Genomic DNA, 18,073 nt, shown 5'->3' with positions numbered 1-18,073 from the left:
GGGGGGGGGGGACGGGGGACAAAGCGGCCCTGTTGGGAGGAATGCCTCCCGTGCTCCCCCCCAGGGTTACATGCTTGCGGTGTGTAAGAGACTGTGTAAAACAGCAGTCTCATTTTACAGGTGTATCAGTCGGGGTTCTCCAGAGATCTCGGCGGACAAGGAGACAGTTCAGTGGGCTGCCCACGAAGCCATCAAACGGCAGCGCCAGGGTTTGAAACCAGGTCTTCTAGGCGCCACAACCTTGGCCTGTACAGTTCTCTCCCCTACCTATCCTACCTCACTAGGCTTGGCATCAAGGGGGCGTGGCAATTCCCCAGAGAAGACTGTATTCAAATCACCAGCCCCAAGGCAGGTAGATAAGCTCACAGTAGGTGTGGCAGGGCACTTTGTTCCAGCTGGGGTGGAGATGGGGAGTAAGGTCTGAGGACGTGATGAGGACCGTGAACCCAGCGGGCAAGCAAGGTTGTCTCTGGAGCAGAGAGCTGGCACTCTATGTGGGCTTGTGGGACGGGGAGGGTAGACCAGTAGTCTTCATTGCTACCCATCCCCTTGGGGCAGTTTCAGGCAGCATGTCTGCCCTGTCCCCAACTCTGTCACCAGAAGTCACTGGGATCATCGCATCAGTCACCTTCATCCCCACAGCCCACTAGAGACCATGCACTCCCTGCTCAAGTGTTTCCACGCACCCGCTTCCCAGACCCCATGCTCCTGCTCAAGTGTTCCCACGCACCCGCTTCCCAGACCCCATGCTCCAATCCTCAGCGGAATCCCACATCCCCGTCACTCTCACAAACCTCTGCCACCTCTATCCCTCCACCCCGTACCCCAGTTCCAGCTTCTCCCTTACTTCCTTACCCCCCAGGACCCAATCATCAAGTGCCCCCTCCTCAGGGAGCCCCCCAGGCCTTTCTCCAGCCTTCTCTCTCTTGAGACTCTGCTTTGCGGTGCGCTCTTCCTACCCATCCTTCCTGCCAAGCTCAGGAAGGACTTATTCTTCCACCAGACATACTACTGAGCATGGATGGGCTCTCTCATCTCACCGCAGCCTCTGCGGTGGGCGCTTCCCTGTCTCACTCACCTGGTTTGCAGGGAATGGGCTGGATGGGCAAAGCCAGCTGGGAGTCAGGGGTGACAGGCAGTGGCTGGTGACTTGGGGGAAAGGCTGGAATCATGACGTAAGGCATGTTAACCTGCTGAAGGCAAAGAAACCCACCGTAAGTCACTGGGGACCCAAAGCGCTGCCCAGATGTCGTTCTGCCCAGGACCCGAGGTAGGGTGGGTATGCATAGAACACAGGGTAGGGACAATTTTCCAAAAGATCCATCTGACCCTGTATAACATCTACGAGCCCATCTACTTGTCACCCCCTCAAAACAGGACTCCGGAATTGGAAGGAATCGAAGCAAAATTGGATGAAGATTATGGCCTCTTCATCAAGCCTAGGGGAAGCCTGTTCTGCCGTCCCCTTTCCCGGAGGCTCTGCCTGCGCTGTCCCCTCGTCACCTGGATCTGCTGCTGGAGGACGTTGATCTTGTGCTGCTGCTGAATCAGCTGCTGCTGCTGCTTGGCAATCTGGTGAGACATGGAGTCAACAAGAGAATCACGGAAGGCCCTGGCCTCCTCCAGCACCTGCCACAGCCCACCCGTCTTCCCCAGGAGCATGCGGGGTGGGGTGTGGAGTAGAGCACCAGTTCTCAGAACCTGGTCTCCTCTGCAGACAGTCACCCCTCCCAAGAGTCTCGGAAGCCCCTGCCCTGGCTGGCACCTGTTCCTGCTGCTGCCGGGCCAGTTCCATCTGCTGCTGCTGCTTCTCAAACAGCATGGCTGCCATGTTCTTCTGCTCGGAGTGGGCTGTTAGGAGCTGGTCCCGAAGGGCGGACAGCTGGTGAATCATGACCAGAAGCTGAAGCTCCTTCTCAGCCAGGCTCTCTTGGGTCCCTGTTCACGGTGAAATGCCACCACGGAGACTTTTGTTAGTGCGCCTATCTATCTGCCCACCCACCTATCTGACAACCTCTCTGTCCCAGGAGCCTGCCAGGCTGGTGCCCAACTTCTCTGTACTTGAAGGGATTTAAAAAAAAAATCTACTGTTTGGCACGATGATGTGGGAGTGATTTCTTATTAATAAAGAAACTGCCTAGGCCCCTTGATAGGCCAACCCTTAGGTGGGTGGAGCAAACAGAACAGAATGCTGAGAGAAAGAAGTTTAGTCGAGGAGTCGCCATGGTTCTCCCAGTCCAGACAGACGCAGGTTAAGATCTTTCCTGGTAAGCCAGCTCGTGGAGCTACACAGATTATTAGAAATGGGTTAGATCGATATGTAAGAGCTAGCCAATAAGAAACTGGAACTAATGGGCCAGGCAGTGTTTAAAAGAATACAGTTTCCGTGTAATTATTTCGGGGCATAAGCTAGCCATGCGGGCGGCCGGGTGCCGGGGACGCAGCCCCGCTGCTCCTATCACTACAGCACGATGGTAGTTACTTCCCGGGATCAGCCTGAGGATGAACGAGCTAATAATGTGTGGAAAGTTGTTTGTCTAGGACCTAACTGCGATTGCTCATGTCTTCCATTCCAACCTGGCTGTCTGATGAGCAGTGTACTTCCAAGCACTCAAGTGGGGACCATTTATAGTCAGGATGCCTCTGGAAAATGCTGAAGCTCAGGCCTCCATCTTTAGGGCTTCCCATCCGTGAACGCGGGGGGCATAAGCGTTGATTTAACACTCCCACTGTGGACGTACTCAACAACACTTGAGAAAATGGTCACCCTGAGGAGGAAAGCCGAGGCCTTCACTGTGGTCCTGGAAGCCTAGCTTCAACTGCCAACACTGCGTGGAAAGTTTCGGCTCACTTTAGACTGGGACCTGGAAGGTTGGACTCTGAGCCTCGAGTCCCAAGGGTCCTCTAATGAGAGCCTAGATTCCACCCCCCCCCATGGGATCTGTTTCCAGTCAGGCTGCTCCCACCTGGGGATGGGCCAGACAACTGCTTAGAGATGCCCAGGTGAGCCAAGTAGGAATGAGGTGCTGCCTGATATACCCAGAGTGCATGATAGACCAGAAAGGAAAGGCTAGGGCTGAGATGCCCTCCTCCCCTGCTCTCCGCACACAGGCCCCGCACCTTTGACATCCTTGGTTTCCATAGAGCTTCTTCCCAGAAACCGCTCCTTCCAATCGCTGGACAGCAGCTTCTCAATGGCCGGCACAACTGGAAGAAGGCAGGGTAAGGGCAGGGCGAAGCCCACCAGAGAGCATCCCAGACCTCACCTCTGACTCAAGCATCCTACCTTCTTGTAAGTTACGGTTGAAGTCCAATCGCTCCTGGCTTCCCGAAGCGGCCTCAGAAGCTGCTGGTCTCTTGGGGTCTGGGGACATACTGCTCTCTGGTGAGGCACAGTCCTGCAAGAGACAATGAATTATCACTGCCGCTCCCAGGAAAGGGAGCACAGACAGGGCCGAGCACCCCAAAGGTGTCCTTTCCGAGGGACCAAGACTCTGTGGGATGTTGCTCATTCTCACATTCCCAGGCCTGGCTCGCACCACCCTATAACTGATACAGTGAGATGAAGAGAGACCTGGGGACAGGAGACCTGGGTATCAGTCCAGTCTAGTGGATCACAAGGGGCTGGACCTCACACAAGCCCCGACAACTTTCTGAAAGCCAGGACTGTCTCTGGGATCCATAGAGTAAAGCATCTGAATGAGGAGCCGATACATTGGGATCACCATGGAAACACACCTGTAGGTTTGTCTATGAGGATGCTTCCAGAAGGAAAACCTGTCCTGACTGGGAGATCCTGGACAATTTCTTCTCCCCACTTCCAGTCTACAGATGCAACATGGCCAGCTGCCTCAACTTCCTGGCCACCATACCTTCTCCACCATGTGCGCCCTCGAACTGTCAGTCAAAACAAACCCTTCTTTAGGTTGCTTCTGTGGGGCTTTCTGTCCCAGCACTAGAGAAGTAACTAATACAGAACCCACCTCGGCTAGCTATTCCTATGAACCCACGTGCTGCTCCAGTTCCACTGCCCGATTTCGGGCACCCACAGTGGCCTCCCTAAATGATCCCCGGGGCTAGAACACTGCCTCAGCAGTTGGGAGCTCTTGCAGGGGACTGGAGTTCAGGTCTTAGCACCCACATCCAGCTCCAGAGGACCCAACTGTTGCAGAGTATTTATTTAACTAGGTAAAGGTGTGTTGTATTTATTTAATTATGGAAAGATGTGTTGCTGTTTTACCTTGCCTGCCTAAGGCACCTGATTAGTTTGATTTTTTTTTTGGGGGGGGGGGTTCGAGACAGGGTTTCTCTGTAGCTTTGGTGCTGGTCCCAGAACTAGCTCTCGTAGACCAGGCTGGCCCGAGTGCTGGGATTAAAGGCGTGCGCCACCACCGCCCGGCCTGATTAGTTTAATTGAAAGCTGAACAGCCAATTGCGAGGAAGAAGGTAGGTACAGGCAGAACCTCCAGGCAGGGAGAATAAGTAGGAAGAAGAATTTAGGCTTAAGAAGAAAGAAAAGAGAAAAGGAGACGAGACGCCAGAAAGACGCCAGGGGCCAGCTAGACACAAAAGAAGCAGAAAAATAGGACACACAGAATGAGAGAAAGATTAAAAAGCCCTGAGGCAATACAGAAATGAATAAAAACAGGTTAAAATAAGTTAAAAGAGCTAGTAGTACAAGCCTAAGCTAAGCCTGAGCATTCATAATTAGTAACTCTTCATGTCTTTATTTGGGAGCTGGCTGGTGGTCCAAGGAAACTTCCAATTACATCCGACATCCTCTTCTGGCCTCTGAGGGCAACTGCACTCACGTGCGCGCGCGCGCGCACGCGCGCGCACACACACACACACACACACACACACACACTCACACATTTTTAAAGAAAAATAGGGGCTGAAAAGATAGCTCAGCAATTGCTTTTGTAGCTCTTGCAGAGAACCCAGGTTCAATTTCCAGCACCCACATGGTCGCTTACAACCACTCCAGTTCCAGGGGCTCTAACACCCTCCTCTGTAGCACCAGGCACTCATGTGATACACACTCAGGCAAAAAAAAAAAAAAAAAAGAAAGAAAAAGAAAGACAACAACAATACGAAACCAAAAAACAGAAACCAAAACTCATAAATATAAAATAAATAAATCTGAAAAATTGAAAAATATAAACAAGTATGTGGATGGATGAATGAATGAAAACAAATCTTTAAAAAAAAGAAGTGTTCAATTGGGCATGGTAGTCCAGCCTTTAATCCCAGAACTCAGGGGTAGAGGCAGGTGGATTTGAGTTCCTAGCTAGCCTGACTGACCATAATAGAGACCCTGTCTCAAAAAACAAGAAGTGGAGGTGAAAGAGGAGGAGAGGGAGGAGGGGGAAAGGGTAGAGGGGGAGGAGGGGAAGAGGGGAAAAGGGTGGAAGGGGAAGGGAGGAGGGGGAAGAGGGGGAAAGGGTGGAGGGGGAAGGGAGGAGGGGGAAGAGGGGGAAAGGGGGGGTGAAGAGGGGAGGAGGGGGAGGGTGAAGAGTGGAGGAGAGGGATGGGAAAGAGGGGAGTAGGGGGAGGGGGAAGAGGGGGAAGAGAGGAGGGGGGAAAGGAAGAGGGTGAAGAGAGGAGGGGGAGGGGAAGAGGGGAGGAGGGGAGGGGAAGAGGGGAGGAGGGGGGGAAGCAGTAGCAGCAGCAGCAGCAGCAGCGCTCCTTGTTTCATCTAAGCCAAGCCTCCTGGTGTCTAAGGTTTACCACTCCAAAATGTGTCCCCTGGTCACTCCCACTCTTCCAAATTGAGTTCCTCCTTAGAGTCATCAAATTAAACTTCCTGTATGGAAACAGAAGTTTAAGACCTGCAGAATTTCTACCATACATTTCAGCTCTCTCTCCTCTGTGTACATGTGTTCTACATGTGCATGTGTGTGTGTGCATGCGCGCGTGTGGTGTAGGCCCTACTTTGACAAGCACCTGTCCTTTTATTTACTGAGGCAGGTCTCTCACTGCACCCAGCACTCCTGTTCCAGGGACTCCCACCTCTGCCTCCAGGCAGCTGCCACACTTTCTTGGCTTTTACGAGGGTCCTGGAAATCCAAAATTCCATCCTCTGGTGTGTGCAGCAAGGGCTTTACCCACTGACTCAGCTCTCCAGCCCCTGTTCCCTTGTCTTAAGGAAATTATAGTCTGAAATGGCCACTCAGGTAGGGATGGAAGGAGACACCTCCTGTCCTGCTCTGACAGGTTACCCAGCTTCTAACCCTGACCATGTGGCTCCTCCCTCTGCTCACCTGGGCTCACCCGGGGGCCCCATTGTCCTTTCAGAGATCATTTCTGCACACAAACTACACAAAAGCATAGAGAGGCCTGGTGGAAAGGGCAGATCAGCACCAGGTGGAGGCACAAGGCGGGGTGGGGGGCAATAACCAAGGGGGTCCCACGAAAGAAAGCACTAGATACCTGAGCTGGAGCTTGTGAGTTGGCCACTTCCTGGGGAGCCAGGGCTGGGTCTCCAGGCTGGGGCTCCACTGTAGTGGCTGTAACTTGGGGGGCCTCGTGGGGAGGCTCCTTCTTCTCCTCAGACTTGATGGTGCAGTTCACCATGGTGCTTGCACTGTCCAGGGCCAGCTGCACAGTGATGGGGCTCCTCATGGACATCCTGGGAAGAGGGACAGAGGACACTGAGTAAGTGAGGTCCAAGGCCCAGTTTATGAGCCCACCCTGCCCCAGCAGGAGGTGCCCCTATCCTTTGTTTCCCAACCCAAGCATTTCCTGGCACCCCTCAAAGATGCATATGTCTAAAACACAAGCCTACTTTGGAACCTGCTTTTTTATTTTTTAATTTGTAGAATCCATTTGGGATTCCCACCTGTGGTATTCACTCCCTCCTTTTGCTTTTGCAGTGCCAGGGCCTTGCACGTGCTAAGTGAACACTCCGTGTTTCTTGCCATGCTGGAGCCAGTGAGCTGATGAGCTCGCCCGAGGAAGCCAGAGGGGGTTAACTGGCTGTGTCAGAACCCAAGACAACTCAACACTGCATATATGTAAACGTATGTACTGGAGCCAGGCAGTAGTGGCGCATGCCTTTAATCCCAGTACTCGGGAGGCAGAGACAGGTGGAGCTCTGAGTTCAAAACCAGCGAGCTCCAGGACAGCCAGGGCTACACAGAAAAAAAAAAAACTGTCTCAAAAAATAAAAAGACAGGATCTCAGATAGTCCAGGCTAGCACCGAACTTACTATGTAGCTGAGGATGGCCTTGAGCTCATGCCCATCTTGCAATAGGCTTGGTAGACTCTTGGGAAGTGCATGAAGTGGCCTTCTCCTCTATCACACAGCCTAGCTTCCCCCCCCCCCCAAGGGTGAGAGTCTGCAGGGCTCTGGAGAGCAGTTTCCAGGGTCACATCAGGCTAGAGACCAAGCAGCAGCTCCCACCCTCTCCAGTCCCTGGGCAAGCACTCAGAGATACGCTCTCTGGCCTCCGGCAGAAGTGTTGGGAGGTGGGGCCTCAGTAGAGAGTATTAGGTTAGGAACCCTCTGTCTTCCTTCACAAATGGGTTAACGTCAGCTCTGGGGAAGACTTTACTAGAGTTGAGTTAACCTGGTAGTCCTGTGCCCTCCTGCCACGGGGTGATATAGCAAGAAGGCACTTGCCTTCCTAGCCTCTGCAACAGGAAAAGCACACGCTAAGACACACAGGGATCGAAGAGCAACAACCATCAGATGCACTAACAGACCCTTAAACCCACAGAAATGTAGAAGGCAAGAACCACCCCAGAATTATCATCTGACTTCCACTCATGTCCAGACACAAATATCTCCCTCCCCTCTCCTCCTCACACACGCTGTAAGTTTAAAGCAAAACAAAAACACATTATGAATTATTTACTTCTACGGTTTTCCACCTGATACTTTCAGATCACGGTGGCCCCCTGAACCCCTGTTCAGTGAGACTGAAAATAGAGCGACCAGTGAATTTGCATATCACATCAACTCTGTACAGGGTATTCTGCAGTCTATAGACTACACCAACTATTCTGGTACTGTGTACTGGATCATACAATGTTACAGCTTTGTATACAACGGAATACACAAGGTGTTTTATGAACAGCTACAGGACTATTATAAGCGACTAAGATATACACATCTGTATTTGATTTGATTGTATCCTGTAGATCAGAGGACGGCAGACTCCCCCACCCTCTTTTCTGAGTGCAAGGTAATCAGGAACCCAGGATAGGACCAGGCAAGAGAAGGCTAGCTGACCCTAGTTGGGGCCCATCTCACCTGGATGAAGAGAAAACAGACCCCTGCCCGGCTTGGCCCAGGGGGGCTGCCTGGAGAACCTGCAGAAAGCAGGCAGGCAGCTCAGCCCATCCGGCTGGGGAGGGGCCGGGAGCCAGGCCCCGCAGGGGGCAGGAGTGGGGGCGGGGGGCACCATCCTGGAGCTGAGGGCAGCAATTACATAACAAACAAACCCGGGCTCAAGCTGTGAATTAATCAAACCGCTGAAAATAAAACCTTCCTCTCAGGAACTTCAGACAAAAGAAATGAAAACAACCAGGCTGGCTGGGAAATAAAAGGCAGCGGTGCTGAAAGCCGGGACAAAAGGAAACCAGACAATAGGGTGCTGGACAAAAGCAACAAAGCCAGAGGAAGTGTGACAGGCGCACAATGAAGGCCTGTGGGCTTCTGATCCCTAGGCTCTCGGCCACCTCATCCCACACCACTGGCTGCCACCAGATCGCCTCCGCTGGCCAGACTTGGGTCCCAAAGGGCTCTCCTTCTTCATCAGGACCTGGACTCAGGTTTCCAACTCCTACCTCAGTTCAAGCAGTCCCGGCCATCGCAGCCAGAGCGCCTGAGGTCAAATGCTGCCCTACGGGACATGGTGACCATCCACCCACCCATCCGCGCCCCACGAGGGCTGTCCTGACTGCCCAAGACCAGTCTCACTGGCTACATTTGGCTACTGAGCCCTTGTAACGCAGCCAGGCTGGGTGGGAATGTGCCACATCAAACACACCAAGGGTCCCCAAATTCAGCGTTCATTATCAGCTGTGGTCACAACCTGATGGATTAAGCTAGAGCAAACAGTCTCTTCTCTCCCTCTCGCTTACATCTTTTAAAGATCTGTTTTTTTTTTAATTATGTGTGTGCGCTCATGAACGCACATGCCCGGGGCCCGAGGCATCAGATTCCCCTTGGAGCTGTGGTTTACTCTGCAACAGTGGTACCCACTCTGAACGTCTGAGCCATCTTTCTAGCTCTAGACAAAACAGTCTTTTGTTGTTGTTTCGAGACAGGGTTTCTCTGTGTAGTCCTGGCTGTCCTGGAACTCACTCTGTAGACCAGACTGGCTTTGAACTCAGAGAGATCCTCCTGCTTCTGCCTCCCGAGCGCTAGGATCAAAGGTGTGCGCCACCACCGGCCAGCTAGACTAAACATTCCTAAGACTCATCCCACCTTTTCTTCCCAGAGACAGGGCCTAACCGTGTGGGCCAGACTGAACTAAGATCCACCCGCCTCAGTGCCCAAGAGTCACCGGATTAAATTTTTATTATTTTTTTTATTTTTATGTGCATTTGGTGTTTTGCCTACATGTATGCCTGTGTGAGGGTGTCAGATCCCCTAGATCTGGAGGTAGAGACAATTGTGAGCTGTCATGTGGGGGCTGAGAATTGAACCTGGATCCCCTGGAAGGGCAGCCAGTGCTCTGAATCACTGAGACCTCTCTCCAGGCCCCACACCTGATCGCCTTTGTAGTTCAGTTTGTTTACTCAGGGTTGCGATGGGGGCTGCACCCAGGGCCTCACACAGGTAGTACACATTCTGCCACGGAGCAGCACACCCAGCATTTAAATTTCTTTTTACATGTATTTACTGGGAGACACAACATCATGCAAGTCATGGCCAGTGTGTTCCTCAGGCGAACCACTGAGCCTGATGCTCTTTCCCACCTCTCCCATCTCCACCCAGCACCCCTAGCCCATACTTGGGGTTATCTGCTATTAAGAAGTGGCATCTTGGGGCTCCCGGCACTGGTGAACTAAAGAAATGGCTCCCACTGACATCAGACTGGTTTGGAGTTGTCAACCTTGTCACCTCAGCCTAGTGCCCTCAGGTAACCCTAACAGATCCTGGGGCCCATATGCTCACAGGCAGGCACCTGGCTTAGCAGAGGCAGGGACAGGGCTTGTGGTTGGTCTGCTCCGGAGCTTACTTAAGGAGAGGCACAGCCTGGGCCTAGGAGCCAGGCCTTGGCAGGGACTGCTAGAAAACTGAGTCCTGGACCACCTCACTGCCTACCCATCCTTGCCCTGTTGCAGCCTTGAAAGAAGCAAGGTAAGGGTCAGGGCTAGAGTCTGTAATTCTTGCCTGACCCTGTGTGAACACTGGCAAGCAGCCTCTCGGCCTGTCTCATCTTCTGCACACTGGGCAGTTAGCCACACCTCACAGGAGTCCATGGGGGTTAAGTACCACACGGTGAGCATCCTGTACATGGACTTGAATAGCCCAGGATGCTGAGTCAAGAGGGTGACAGAAAAGTCTCCAAGTCACACAGACCTGGGTATTATCTGCGTCCGAACTCTGAATAGCCACTGCTCTGTCACCTTGGGCAAGTAACCTCCCTGAGCCTGTTTCCCCCTCAGTAACATGGTCATAAGACAACCCAGGAAGAAGAGCTAACCTATGAAATGTGTATGTTTTACATTCTCGGGCACCTTGAACTTGGCCTTCACAGGACTAAATCATAGCTGAAGATACCTTCAAATGCCTGCTGTTTCTGACTCACCCAGCAGCTTGGGAACCCAACCAAGGCAGGGTGAAAATATAGCTGTTTCCACCCATCATTGTGGCCCCAGAGTCTAGCACAGCGCCTGCATCATGGGGGACCGGATGCTGCTCCCTGCCCTTCCCCTGTGTGAGCGACACCCAGCAACAAAGCAAGTTCATTTCTTTTTCTTCCTACCCCCAACTGATAAGAAACCTTTCCCTCAGTCTTCGGATTTAAAGACCCCGTAGGAGCCTCCCTTCTTAAGCCTCTATCCAGGGACTAAAGACCCCACCAACTTCCTTTACTCCTTCCTTGCAAAGCACATGCTACACCTTCTCAGGGGATTTCCCTCTCTCTAGATGCCCAGAAGCCCAAAGCCCTTAGTGTGCAGGAGACAATTATGGGCTTCCCCAGCTCCACCCTATTCTGCAACCCCAAGTCCTAGTTAAGAGTCATAAACCCACGGCAGCCCACAAGCTCAATTGATGCTCCCCTGTGTTATCCGCCCTCCCTCTTGTCCAGCATCACACAGTTGGGACAGCCCTGCTTCAGAACTACCGCTAGCAAGGACCCTAGCTGACCTTCCACCAGCAAGGAGGCTAAACAGGTGCACCCCTTTAATCCCGGCACTTGGGAGGCAGAGGCAGGTGGATCTCTGTGAGTTCGAGGCCAGCCTGGTCTACAGAGTGAGTTCCAGGATAGCTAGGGCTATTACGTGACATGTGTACCCCCTTCAAAGTGCCCGCCAGGCACAGGTGGCTCTCTTGCCTCTCCTTCCTCTTCCCTGTTCTCCCTGTCTGCTCTGCCTGTCTCTCTCTTGTCCCAACTCCCACACAACCGTTGGCTCTCTTGCTTCCCCTTCCACCCCCACCAATAAACCTCTGGCATTAATTCTGCTGCATGGGCCATGTTTGCGTAGCGGCATACCTTGGCAGGGCCCACCAAAAGGCACCCACTTAGCCTTTTGTATTTATCATCGCACCCCTTTTTCTACCCTCCCCTCTCCTAGGGAGCCCACCTCACTGGTCTTCTACTACACTCCTTCCTTCTTAGCTTTATCTCACTAAGCCTCTGAACTGGTGCGTGAGACTTTGAATCCAGTGTCTGGATAAAGGCGCTGAGAAAGAAGCCCCTCCAAGGAGGACTAGAGGCAGAACGCTGCCCATACACGAGATGGCTCCTGTTCTCCCCATAAGCAGGCTTCCCCATCCTGCGCCAACCCCTTTCTACCCCCAAACAAACCATCAGTCACTTCCTCTTCTAATCACTCAATGACAGACCCAGCTGAATGGGAATCAAAGAAAGTCCTCCCTCTGAGTTCTTCCTCCTCCCTAACCACAGCTCCGGTCCCCCACTCATCTAGATGTAGAGAAGATTCCAGTTATCACAGCATGACTGTGACTCAGACCTGGGGTACAGGAAGACCTTCCGAGGATGGCCCCTGGGCACAGCCAACAACCACCGCTGCCCCTTCCCACAACTTGTCAGAGTGGCTGGTGCCAAGGGCACCACGGCCAGGGAAAGAGATCCGTGCAGCATGGGTGGGGCAGGCACCGGTCCCAAAGGGTATTGCACTTCCTCTGAAACCCCAGAGAGTTGAGAGCCTCAGGCTGCCCTGAACAATAGTCCCAAGGCGTGGGTGCCCAGAATGGTGCCCCGTGCCACATCCTGTCATTCTTCCCACAGACCGCACCCTGCCACCCTTCCTGGCTCCACCCGATCCTATCTCTGTGTTTACTCAGCGCTGGGAGCTGGGCTGGCCGCAGGCTGGGGACGAAGCTTTCCTGAAGGTCCCCTCACCCTTTGCAGCCTGTGGCGGATGGGATCCAGCTGTGGCTGGTCTAAGTCTCAGCTGGGTAAGAAGAGCCAATATTCCAGCCCCTGGACTGATCGACAACCCCTAGCTGGCCAAAGCAGTATCCATCCACCTGGGCAGATGGAGGCTCAGGGAGATTCCTGCTCCTGTCCCCAGCCTGGGAGAGGTGGCGGCCCCTACCTCTAAGTGTCTCTAGCCCAGAACCCATTCAGCACTGAGCTTTCTTCCCTGGCACTCAGATGTATGAGCCCTCAAGAATACATTGGAAAGCAGTGGTGTAGAAGAAACAGTAGCTGAGACCGTCTCCCCACCCCACTTGGCCTTCCAGCCTCAGAGGCGTCAGGACAGAGGGTGACTGGGAAGGGGGCAACTCTGAGGCGCTGCTGAAGCTCACACTGAGACGTGTCCCCAAGAGGTCTTTCATGGAGAACTGAATGCTCCATCCCAACAGTACCAGGAATGCAACTGGACCATCCTTGTCTCCCAGAAAGGGAAGACTTCCAGGCCACTGCAGCAGGGACTCGTCGACCTTGTCACAACCCCATAAGGGACAGACCTGAGCATTAACCAAAGGAAGGAGAAGCAAAATAAGAGGCCCTAGAATAGCATCCACTCAGCTACAAGCACTGGTGTTCCACTCTCTCTTCCTTGAGAGAAACTACAGAAGCTGGTGCATCCTGTCTGACAGAGGTGGGATATCTGAGGTCATTCTCATCGATGCCAAGCCTACATTGTGCATTCATGGTTTAGATTTGTGCTATTTTTTCTTTTTTTAAACTGAAAATAGATTTTTCTGCACAATATATTCTGATCAATTTCCCCTCCGCAAACTCCTCCTAGATTCTCCTCTGTCTTCCCCAAACCACACCCTATCTATCTATCTATCTATCTATCTATCTATCTATCTATCTATCTCTCATTAAAAAAACAATCAGGCACCTAAAAAATAATAAAATAAAAACAAACCACAATAGGATAAAACAGACAAACAGAAAACAAAAAGTCAAAGAAAAAGCACAAGAAACACAAAGAGACACAGAGAAAAATATTTGCATACACAGAAATCTCATAAAAGTACAAAACTGGGAGCCATAATATGTAAGCAAACGACCTATAAGGTCAGCAACAACAACAAACATTAAATTCATTTTGTGTTGGCCATCTGGCTGGACATAGGGTTACCCCTAAGTGTGGTTTGTGCACCCAGGGAGACTCAGCTGGAGAAGACGAATTTTTCCTTCTCAAGCAGCTATCAACTGGAGATAGGTTCTGAGTTAGGGATGGGGGCTTGTGTCTCCTTCCCGTCCCAGCACTAGGACCGCATATGGGTTAGACCTGTGCACGCAGCCAGTCTCTGCAGGGACATTGGCCCACTCAAGCACGGCTCTGACAGGCCTTGCCTTTCTCTGTATCCCCTCTGCCTTGCTAAATTAGATTACATCCCTAAAGCTAGCAACCAAGGTCTATCTCCTTATGTGGCCACTTCCCCCTCCTGAGGCTGACTACCAAAGCTCAACAATCAGAAGCCCCTTTTGGTTTACCTAATAAACATGCCCAATTAAAATTAAACATCTCAAAAAAGTTAAAAAAATAAAAATTAAATACCTCATCCTAACACGGGGTTTCCCCCTTTGCTTTTATATACCACCATTTGCCTGTGTGGCATGTCTGTCTCCTCTCTATCCAGGGACAATCCTTTGTCCCTCTGGGTCAAATACCCCTGCCCCTTCTCTTGTCTCCTTCCCCCTTCTTCTTCATCCCCCTATCTCCTTTACCACTGCATCCTAATCCATTCATTATAACACAGACCTCCCCCTTTCCTCCTCTTAAAAATTATACCTGCAAGGTCATTTGCTGCTGTTTTCTGCCTGAGTCAGAAAGCAGCCGCTTTAACTTTTCTTTCCTGCTTAATAAAGGATCTCGCTGTGAAAACAGGTGTTTGGGTGAGGCTTGTGCCTAATCCCGGGTCTGGGAGGAACTCCCCGCTGTGCATCAGTCCTCTTCAGTCTTCCTGAATTTATCAGTCCTGCTGTGTCTCGAAGGCCTTCTCTCCTCGGCATCTTCCGTCGCTACTGGCTCTCACCATCTCTGTCTCCTCTTCCACAGGGTTCTCTGAGCTCCCAGGGGAGGGATTTGATGGAGACAGCCTATTTAGGACTGAGGCTCCAAGGTCTCTTACTCTCTGCAGAATGTCCAGTTGGGGGTGCCTGCATCCGTTTTCATTTACTGCAGGAGAGTCTCAGAGGATGGCCGAGCAAAGCACTGATCTGAACATAGCAGAATGTCATTAGGAGTCATTTTACTGGACCGTTCATTGAGGAGAGTAGCAGTATTTGGCTTTCCTCGGCTCCATCGCCCATCTGGTCCCAGGGTCTTGGCGACCCACGCAGCGTGGCACAGGGTCCAATTAGACAGTGGTTGGTTACTCCCCCGACTTTTGTGCCACTATTGCACGGGTGCAAGCTTTCAGCAAGTCACCATTTTAAAGGTTTGTTGCTGGGTTGGCGGTTAGCCTTCTCCTCTGGTCGTGTGTGGCGTACCTTTCAGTATCATGAACACTAGTCAGTAGGGATGAAAGCTCTAGGTAGGCCCTGTTATTCTTTCGGTCCCTGCCCTAGCCACGCCCACTCCCATAACCTCTGACCTGCCCGCCGCCATCTTGGGACCCTTCCTCTTTCTGCTTCCTTGGCGTTCGCACGCGTTTTCTCTCTCTTCTTTTATCTCTCCTCTCTCCTTTTATCCTTTCTTTCTTTCTTTCTTTCTTTCTTTCTTTCTTTCTCCCTCTTCCTTAATAAATACTTATGGCTATTTCCTGTGTTTACGTGTCTGTTACCTGCCGCCACTGTGGGCACGTGCCCTCCTGTAGCCGCTTTCTCATGGCGGGCTCCGCCAACCGGCCAGGGGATCGATTTTTAGGAATAAGAGGCACCAGCTTGACCTCTCTCTTGGGTGAGCTATGTAAGGGCTGTCTTCAGCAACAGCATCTTACCGTCACTTCGCAGAGAACAAACAATTAGCGTTGGCAATAGTCTGGGTTGTCCAGGGGTTTCCATGGGGTCTCTTTGGCCAACAACTCAATTAGCTGTAACCCATTCCTGACCCTGAAGGTTTTCATTTGGTGGCAAGAGATATCTAGTTGGGGCTGTGTCTTCCCATTATTCAGAGGTTCTATTTAGATTTTTTTCATTTAGATAGATAGATAGATAGACAGACAGACAGATAGATATGTTGGGTTTGTTTTTCTTTTTTTGGTTTTTCAAGACCAGGTTTCTCTGTAGCTTTTGAGTCTATCCTGGAATTCACTCTATACTAGTCTGGCCTCAAATTCAGAGATCCGCCTGCCTCTGCCTCCCGAGTGCTGGGATTAAAGGCATGCACCACCACCGCCTGGCTCATTTATGTATATATTTTAAGAAGCTTCTACTGCAGTTAAGTTTACATACTACTCCCCAAATAGCCCTTAATTTTGGCTGTCCCTCTCTATATCTCCTCCCTCCTCTCCATTTAATCCAATTCCAGTCAAAGCACCCACCTCCTAGCCCTTGATATTTCTGAGAAAGGATCTCAGGTTGGCCTCGATCCTCCTGCATCCTTAGCAGCAGCTGTTGCACTTGTGTGCCCCTAGAACTCATGTCTTAGTTCTAGCTAGCGTCCCCCAACAACTAGCACCACTCTGACAAGTACTACACAATGTAGGTCCTCAAATGCCCATAGTGAGGACACAGGCTTGTGAAGGAAGCCCAAGTAAGCAGAAGGCCCTGCTTATCTGGACCAGTCACTGCATGGAGTATGAACTACTGCACCCTCCCTCCCTGGGATGACACATCTCTTCAGAACTCACCAGCTCCTCAGAATACCATCTCCCTCTGGTACCCACCAGTGTGAAATGCCCTTCCAGTAACAAGGTAGTGGCATGCCAATCCCAAGAACAAAGAGATGAGGATCAAAGGATGGTCACAGATGAGGAAGATGGTTGAGACAGTCTGCAATAAGCTGTGTTTACCCATCATGCAAGAGGAATTTCATCCCTTGCTACACAGACCTCCTACCATGTCTGGGCTGGGCAGCATGTGGCTTCAGCTTAGTGATAAGGCTAGGGTCTGCCGACTAAGCTCTGGTTCTCTTTTCAAAATCTTAGGTGGTGTTAGGTGAAATAGTGGCTTTGCAGACATGCCAAGAGTGCTGAAACCCCAGTACCCTCCCCCTTTTAATTCTTATTTTATTTTTACTTTTATATGCATTGGTATTTTGTCTGCATGTCTGTGTGAGGGTGTCAGGATCCCCTGGAACTGGAGGTACAGACAGTTGTAAGATGCTATGTCGGCCAGGGAGTCCTCTGAAAGAACAGCCAAGTGCTCTTAACCACTGAGCCATCTCTCCAACCCCTTAACTTTTATTTTATATACATGCATGTTTTGCCTACATGTATGTCTGTGTACGTGTGTGCCTGATACTCAAAGAGTCCAGAAGAGGGTGCTGGATATCCTGAGACTAGAGTTAAGCAGAGCACAGCAACATGGGTGCTGGGAATGAATCCGGGTCCTCTGGGAGCAAAAACAATGCTCTTAACCGCTGAGTCATCTCCTCTCTTTTTTCTCCATTTTTCACTTTGCTGTTTAATCTGTTCTTTTAGTTTTATCATATGTACTATTGATAGGATGGGTGTGGTAGGAGTCCTCTTGAACACTGTGCCAACTGCTCTTACTGCAACGGTACCCCTCCCCCACTGCGAGCCTTTTTTAGAGACAGTGTCCCTCTAACCTAGCCTGACTGTCCTGGAACTCACTCTGTAGACCAGGCTGGCCTCGAACTCGCAGAAGTCTCCCTGCCTCTGCCTCCGGAGTGCTGGGATTAAAGGCGTGCGCCACCACCCCGGCTTCAAATGCACTTTTAAATAATTACACCCTGCTCAGTCTGTATGGAGTCACCTGGATGTAAAATGTTTTCAGGGCTGACCTTTTAGAAGTGGAAAACCAATGGGTGTGCCCTTCCTTGGGGAAGACTATTCCTCCAGCTCTCCTGCTCTCAGCGGTCTTCAGCTGTCTACAGTTCTGTGAGTAGACCCCACCCCCATATTAGCATGCCTATTGGTGTCATCCAGGCTCAGTTCACAGGTGGGCAGCCTGTGTTTGTGAGATTACATGGGTGTGGCTTACCTTACAGTAAACTTCCTGTTCCTCTGGCTCTAACAACCTTTCCTCTCATCTGCAACGATCCCTGAGCCTTGGGTGCAGTTGTGCTGTGGGTGGATCCCCTGGGCCTGAGTGCCACAACTCTGCATTTTGACCAGTTGCAGTTTCCTTTAATGGCTTCCGTCTGTTGCAAGGAGAAGTTTCCTTGCTAAGGGGTGTGAACAACTCTTTTAGATGTATCTAGGGATTGGGCTGGTGTAGTAGGGTGGAAGTTGTAGGCTACTTTCAAGACCCATGACTTCACTAGACCCGAGTTGTTATCTACATTTCTAGTACCAGGCATGAGTTCTCTCTTGTCGAACCACCTTAAGACCAA

The 18,073-nt window shown here is 51.4% G+C and overlaps 1 protein-coding gene across 5 annotated transcripts in view; it reads right to left on the bottom strand.

Moving 5' to 3' along the window:
- The window catches only part of Sox13 (SRY-box transcription factor 13), a 45,659-nt gene that overhangs the window by 5,254 nt on the left and 22,332 nt on the right, over positions 1-18,073 (bottom strand). For 4 of the 5 annotated variants that reach the window (XM_050147638.1, XM_050147641.1, XM_050147643.1 and 1 more), the window contains 6 exons: positions 6,433-6,631; positions 3,287-3,398; positions 3,121-3,207; positions 1,766-1,938; positions 1,504-1,572; positions 1,079-1,193 (listed from right to left, as the gene is read on the bottom strand). In XM_050147638.1, coding sequence (XP_050003595.1) covers positions 1,079-1,193; positions 1,504-1,572; positions 1,766-1,938; positions 3,121-3,207; positions 3,287-3,398; positions 6,433-6,631 — 755 coding nt within the window. The remainder of the gene's footprint in view (positions 1-1,078; positions 1,194-1,503; positions 1,573-1,765; positions 1,939-3,120; positions 3,208-3,286; positions 3,399-6,432; positions 6,632-18,073) is intronic. The other variant, XM_050147640.1, reaches the window with a different exon arrangement.

This window comes from Alexandromys fortis, unplaced genomic scaffold (genome assembly GCF_014885135.2).
Source record: "Alexandromys fortis isolate MF-2015 unplaced genomic scaffold, M_Fortis_MF-2015_v1.1 scaffold_58, whole genome shotgun sequence".
NCBI classification, from domain to species: Eukaryota; Metazoa; Chordata; class Mammalia; order Rodentia; family Cricetidae; genus Alexandromys; species Alexandromys fortis.
This window is presented reverse-complemented; position numbering and strand designations above follow the sequence as displayed.